Source organism: Scylla paramamosain, chromosome 11 (assembly GCF_035594125.1).
Source record: "Scylla paramamosain isolate STU-SP2022 chromosome 11, ASM3559412v1, whole genome shotgun sequence".
In the NCBI taxonomy this organism is placed as follows: domain Eukaryota; kingdom Metazoa; phylum Arthropoda; class Malacostraca; order Decapoda; family Portunidae; genus Scylla; species Scylla paramamosain.
Window position 1 is genome coordinate 4222501 of NC_087161.1, and position 7500 is coordinate 4230000.

The 7500-nt window shown below is 43.4% G+C and overlaps 1 protein-coding gene across 3 annotated transcripts in view; it reads right to left on the reverse strand.

The window, feature by feature from the left end:
* Positions 1-7500, reverse strand: part of LOC135104843 (E3 ubiquitin-protein ligase TRIM9-like) — a 145173-nt gene that overhangs the window by 24237 nt on the left and 113436 nt on the right. For all 3 annotated transcript variants that reach the window (XM_064012515.1, XM_064012513.1, XM_064012514.1), the window contains 2 exons: positions 2838-2940; positions 1280-1442 (listed from right to left, as the gene is read on the reverse strand). In XM_064012515.1, the coding sequence (XP_063868585.1) occupies positions 1280-1442; positions 2838-2940 (266 nt within the window). The remainder of the gene's footprint in view (positions 1-1279; positions 1443-2837; positions 2941-7500) is intronic.

A 7500-nucleotide genomic window follows, 5' to 3' on the forward strand; every position in this document is an offset into this window, starting at 1 on the left:
CAAGATTTCATGATTTTACGAAAATTCATGGGTGCTGTCTTAAAATCAGTGAACTGTGTGTTGTGTCTAGTAAGATCTTAGTCTAAAAGTATCTAGTTTTGTATAATTTTGAGTCGAAGTGGAATAATTTACTATGTTCCAGGAAGCCACCCAGATTTTAAGGGTTAACAAAGATCCTGCATCATGGAAAGGAAAGACACCCATGAGAACTCGTCTGCTTATCTCTATGGCCTCTGCAAATAGTGCTTGTGAGAGGTCGAAGTGCTTCAAAGTAAGCGTTCTGGGTTCGTGAGTCTTCAGTTAGCAGGTTCCAGATCACGTTTCCAGGCATGGTGTTGTCCTCTATCCCCTTCACTGACGGACAAATATTTTCCAGTATCCACCTACGACATTTTAGACGCTTACTTATACACTGTGGTCTCTTAAATAAATCCATGGTGTAGAAAGGGCAAATTTAACCTCTTTTTTTTTTTTCTTTTTGTATCCACGCAAACTTTTTTTTTTTACAGTTACAATGTTAACAAAAGGAAGACCATGATAGTGGAAGGCTTAATGCAGCTGAAGGAATTGGTTTATTTTGTGTTACAGAGCGAGGCCAAGCTGCAGCAGTGGCAGGTGGTAGGTGGCAGGGACGCGAGTGATTACCGACCCGCTGTATTGAAAGATAATATACAGCAATTTCTTTCCCGTTATCACCGTAACAATATGACCTTTCCGGTGCCACAGTTCAGGCCGTCATTCTGTTATGCCTGCGTCTGTCTATCTGTCTGTCTGTTTTTTCTGTCTGTCTGTCTAATTGGCTGGCTGGATGGATGACTGGATGTCTGTTTACCTGTCTGTCTGTCGGTCTTTCTTTTTACTCTCTCACACACACACACACACACACAGACATTCCACCCTACCTCATCCTCCCCTCTTCTTCAATACTTCTCCATCTCCCCCTCTCCCCCGCTCCCCTCTCTCCTTCACTCCTTCACACTTCTACATCCTTTCCCCCTTACCCCTGTCACTCCTCCCCTCTACTCTCACCCCTTCCCTTAACCCAACACTCTCCCCACCCTCACATCCTCTTCCCTTTCCCTATTCACTCCTCCAACTCCAAACCCTCCCATTCCCCAACATTCCCCAGTCTTCACCCCCTCCCTTCATCTATCCTTCCTCACCCGGATCCCTTTCCCCAAACCTCACACCCACAAGTTCCCTTCCTAACGCAACCTCACCCTTACCCACACACCCTTCCCCCCTCCCCCTACTCTTCCCCTCCTTCTCAACCACTCACGTTTCATGCGGATAAAGTTGAAGGTGTTGAGGGTCCGAAGCACGCCTTTGTGATCGAGGTCGAGGTCAATGTAAGGGCTGAGGCGCGGGTTGCAGGCAGAGGGGATGTCCTTGTCCCACTCCAGGTCAAGGTCACTCACTCGTCCAATCAGCTGCGGCCCCAACTGTGAGGTCAAATAGAAAAAAAGGGGAGGGGGTTAGTTGAGTAAATAAATAAATAAATAAATAAAGGAGTGATTGTTTGTTTGGTTGATTGGTTGTTGTTGTTGTTGTTGTTGTTGCTGTTGTTGGTTGTGTTTGTTGATCCTTACGTTAATCAATTATTTTCTAATGTTTTGTTTTCTTATTTGTTTTCTTGTACTCCTACTTGATTATTTTTTTCACTTTCACTTGACTGTGTTTTATCTATTCATTTTCCCTTCGGAGGTGTGCTGAGCTGCGTGTCACACGATGCATAAATCAGGGGCGAAAATGAACACCTGTGCATAAAGAAAGATGGAGATAAATAAGTAAATAGATAAATAGATAGATAGATAGATAGATAGATAGATAGATAGAGAGAGAGAGAGAGAGAGAGAGAGAGAGAGAGAGAGAGAGAGAGAGAGAGAGAGAGAGAGAGAGAGAGAGAGAGAGAGAGGACTTAACACACACAGACAGAGAGAGAGAGAGACAGACACCTGTATTCATTTCAAAATTACAGTATTAAAACCCCAAATAAATAAATAAATAAGCAAATAAAAAAAAGAACAAAAAAATAAAAAGAAGGAAAAAACAATATTAACTGTTAACTATTACATGGAAAAAGATAAAGATAAAATAAAATAAGTATTGTACTCAACGGTGTGTGTGTGTGTGTGTGTGTGTGTGTGTGTGTGGTGTAGAGGGGAAGGTCGGAGGTTAAAGGGGAAGAGCGCGGGGCAATTAGCAAGTTGAGGACAAGGGTATCCAGGAGAACAGTTAACAGGAGCAGATAGGAAATTATGTTACACTGCTGCACCCAGAGAGAGAGAGAGAGAGAGAGAGAGAGAGAGAGAGAGAGAGAGAGAGAGAGAGAGAGAGAGAGAGAGACAGAGAGAGAGAGAGAGACAGAGAGAGAGACAGAGAGAGAGAGACGGGAGGGGGGACAAACAGAAACACAGAAACAGATTCCACTTCATTAAACCTAACAACGAAACACACATACACACACACACACACACACACACACACACACACTTTCTCTCTCTCTCTCTCTCTCTCTCTCTCTCTCTCTCTCTCTCTCTCTCTCTCTCTCTCTCTCTCTCACACTCCGTACATTGACACAGGGGTACCAAAGTGATATACCAGCAAAATAATAATCACAGTACAAAATTAATAACACACACACATACAAAATACATAAAAAAAACACGATACAAAAAAAAAATACGAAAAAATAATGCGCACACAACATCATCCCCTGTCCAAACAAAGAAAAAAACAAAACAAAACAAAACAAAAAAAATCTAATAAAGGGGATAATTAACACACACACACACACACACACACACACACACACACACACACACACACACACTCACCGTCATGAAGGCAGCCGGATCTGGTTCCTTTATTGCTTCGATACAGAACTGAATGAGTCCCGTGGTTTTGTGAAGCCTTCTGGTGCATGTAGCGGCCTCCTCTCTGGGGGGTGGGGAGAAGAGGGGGCGGTTTAGTTGTGGGTGTGAGGAGGAGGAGGAGGAGGAGGAGGAGGAGGAGGAGGAGGAGGAGGAATAAAATTAACTGAGTAAGAGCTGAGAGGGGAGTGAGTAGATGCAAAAAAAAAGGAGGCTTGGAGGAGGAGAAGAAGGAGGAGGAGAAAGAGGAGGAGGAGGAGGAGGAGGAGGAGCAAGGGGAGCAGGAGGAGGATTAATTGTGGAAGAGTTGGCAGGAGAAGAGAAGAGGGGAAGGTTGGTTAGTTAGTCAAGTTATGAAGTGAGAGCATGGAAGAGGAGGAGGAGGAGGAGGAGGAGGAGGAGGAGGAGGAGGAGGAGGAGGAGGAGGAGGAGGAATACACGATAATACAGAATAACAGACAACAAGAGACCCGGTGCTGTATTTCGAGGGAGTCTCCTGAATTATGCATGTGGTACTACTGGTAAACTACGAGGAGGAGGAGGAGGAGGAGGAGGAGGAGGAGGAGGAGGAGGAGGAGGAGGAGGAAGAGGAGGATTTAAGTTGGATCGAGGGGAAGGATTATTACAGTACTGGGTGGAGGATGAGGTGGATCAGACAGGTGGAGCGTGGAGGAGATGGAGGAGAATGGAGATTAACGCTTGTGTAGGAGGAGGAAGCGGAGGAGGAAGAGGAGGAGGAGGAGGAGGAGGAGGAGGAGGAGGAGGAGGAGGAGGAGGAGGATAAGAGTGTGAAGAAGAAAAAAGTGATAAATATTTGTTAGCTATGCGAGGTGGAAAATGAGGAGGATTAATGAAGAGGGAGGAGGAGGAAGAGGAGGAGGAGGAGGAGGAGGAGGAGGAGGAGGAGGAGGAGGAGGAGGAGGAGGAGGAGGAGGAGGAGGAGGGATAATAATAATGAAGATGAAACAGGTACACCTTTTGATAAATTAATAAAGAATCTGAGAGATAAGAACCAACACACGACGAAAGGAAGAGGAGGAGGAGGAGGAGGAGGAGGAGGAGGAGGAGGAGGAGGAGGAGGAGGAGGAGGAGGAGGAGGAAGAAGAAGAGGAGGAGGAGGAGACAGAGAAAGAGAGAAGCGGCAGTAAGATGAATGGGTAAGGAAGGGGATTATGACGAGCAGGAGGAGGAGGAGGAGGAGGAGGAGGAGGAGGAGGAGGAGGAGGAGTAAAGCAAGGTGTTAATGGCAGTGAATCAGAAGCAGCAGGTGGCGCCTTCACGAAAATTACATGTAAGTTATAACACCTGTAGAGAGAGAGAGAGAGAGAGAGAGAGAGAGAGAGAGAGAGAGAGAGAGAGAGAGAGAGAGAGAGAGAGAGAATCATATTACAAACAATATAAATGCAACACAAAGAAAACACACACACTCGAAACTTCATTGCCAATAAAAAAAAATAAAATGTAAATATGTAAACAAATAAACTTGTTACTCCTAATTCTAATGCACATAGATGGTGCCATAATGGAAATAGACTTGCTTTTGTTCAGGGTTCGATAGATAGATAGATAGATAAATAGATAGATAAATAGACAGATAGATAGATAGATAGATAGATAGATAAATAGATAGATACAACATAGAAAGGAAAAAAGAAAGAAAGATAGATAGAATGAAAGATAGATACATAGATAGATAGAGAGACAGACAGATCGATTGATAGATAGACAGATAAACAAACAAGTAGACAAACAAGTTAATAAAGAGATAGCATAGATAGATAGACAGGAAGGTAGGCACGTGGACAAATAGATAGACAGATAAACAAACAGATAGGTAGACATAAATAGATAAATACACAGAGAGACAGATAAACAGATAGACAGATAGATAGTTCTGCTTCATTATACACCAATTACAGAGCATCAGCAAGGTTCTTCATACGAGCCTTGTTATGGAGCATTGTTGGTATAATCTCTCTCTCTCTCTCTCTCTCTCTCTCTCTCTCTCTCTCTCTCTCTCTCTCTCTCTCTCTCTCTCTCTCTCTCTCTCGTGACTGATTAGCCGCCGCTACGCTCATTCACGTCATTATCTAATCCGCCTGACGGGAAAAAATTATTAATGTTGCTGGTGATGACAACGATGATGGTGATGATGATGGTGATGATGAGGGTGATAGTGATGATTGATCGGTCCCCGTGGTGATATTATTTTTTACAACTACTTTCACCACTATTAATGCTGTTGCTATTACTACTATTACTACTACTACTACTGTTGTTATTGTTACTTCTACTGCTGCTGCTACTCCTACTGCTACTACTGCTGCTACTATTACTGTTACTACTATTATTATTGCTGTATTGCTACTACTACTACTACTACTACTACTACTACTACTACTACTACTACTACTACTACAACCACAATTGTTATTCCTCCTTAAACCACAACAAAGATAAATGCCAATAGTAACAACAACAGCAATAACAACGACTCAATTTAATCCCCATAAAATGAGAGAGAGAGAGAGAGAGAGAGAGAGAGAGAGAGAGAGAGAGAGAGAGAGAGAGAGAGAGAGAGAGAGCAAAACAAAAACGCAACTTTGATCCACCTACACTCATTACTACCAGATGGGCACAAACTCTTGAAAACTAACCGGATTCAACTGTTACCAATTCGCTCCATCCCTTTCACTCTTTTTCCCTCTCCCGCAGCAGAGAGAGAGAGAGAGAGAGAGAGAGAGAGAGAGAGAGAGAGGAACACGTTTGTGGACTCTCTGGCTGACATTAATTGACGAACACTCACGCCCCACACAACACATTAACGCAAGCCAGTTCACGCAAACACACCCTACTCACACACTAAGCCGCTAAGCCGGTAAGCCACACGCCCTCGCCCACCACACACCACACACCACGCACCATACACCACTAAGATACAATTTTAAAGGTTCAATTGTATTATGTCACTGTTATACATCACATATCATAGTATTTCATCTTCACCACACATCATACACCACCACACACCACCGTGACTAATGTAAGGACTCCACCACACACACACAAACACACACCCACCAAAATGCACCATCTCATATCACACACCACCACAGTATTTCATCACCTCACGTCACATAACACCGCACCACACGCCACTGCTGCACTATGGGAGTTGAAGAAGTAGTATACACCATCACACACCACACTGCACTGTCACACATCACTATTTGCCAGATCCGCGGAACTAAATTAGCCTTCATTTTGCAACTTTTTTTTTCTCTCTTTGCCTACTTTTTTTTCGGGGAATGAACAGTAAATTGGCTGTTTTCATCTTTTTTTGTACCCTTGACCGTCCTCTTCGACCCATCATAAAAAAAAATTAATACACAAATGAAACGAATTACCACACACACACACACACACACACACACACACACACACACACACACACACACACAGCATCTGTTTAAACACCCCCACTAACTGAGTTCCGCAGGTGTGTCATCTCCCGCTTCTCCTACACAAACAGCCCCATAAGGACCAACATGTCTGCTGCTTGTTATTCCTTCGTGTCTCCTCCTCCTCCTCTTCCTCTTCCCCTCCTCCTCCTCCTTCTACACTCTCCTATCTCTACATTATGTCAGGTAGTATAGTCATCACAAATACCCACACCGTAAGAGCGAAAATGCAGGCTGGTGTTTGGTTTTCCTTTGTGTTCCTTCAATATTCAGTTCAGTTCAATTCACATGGTTCATTAGCCATATGTACACAAAAGTAATTTCATTCATATGCTTAACGTAATAATAACACGGGTGGGCGCGTTAAATAAAGCACTCCTGACATGCGCCTCGTGTGGTTTATTAAATAGAAATAATGCCTGGTCATGAAAGACCCATTGTATTTACATGATATAATATATAATGCACTGTTCTATCTTCCTCCTCCTCCTCCTCCTCCTCCAGGCAACTGATAGGATCATGCTAAAATGTTTACTTGGCAATCCACTTCTCGATGCTACACATGTTAAAGCTGACAGTCTGACCTGCTTGTTTTCCCCCCAGTGTGATCTTAGAGCCTTCTGCCTTCAAAAGCTTGCCATTAGGGGTAAGGGGATCTGGCCTGGCACACGGCAAGGCTGACCACCACCACCACCACCACTACCACCACCACCACCACCACAACCATCAACCACCATGACTACTGCTACCACCATCACCCCACCCACCACCGCCACTGTCACTGCCTCCAAGCCATAAACACACGCACGCACTGACACTATCATCAAAGGAAGACGGAGTGAAAATAAATCATGCCCAACTTTGAAGCAGGCAGCGCAATGTAACAGTTGGGGTCTTGAGAGAAGCAAGGATAAATAAATTGAAATATATACGTGAGTGAAGAGAGAGAAAGAGAGAGAGAGGGAGAATAAAAAAATGGGGATGTAATGAGAAGTAAAGAATATTAAAAGATCAATAATGAAATGAAGTTGAATAAATGATGAATAAGAAAGAAAGATAAATAAGAAGATGAATGAGTAGAATTAAAAGCTAGAACAGAGAAACAAACTTAAATGATGTAGAAGACAAAACGCAAACTACAAAATATACTTCTAAAAAAAAGGAAA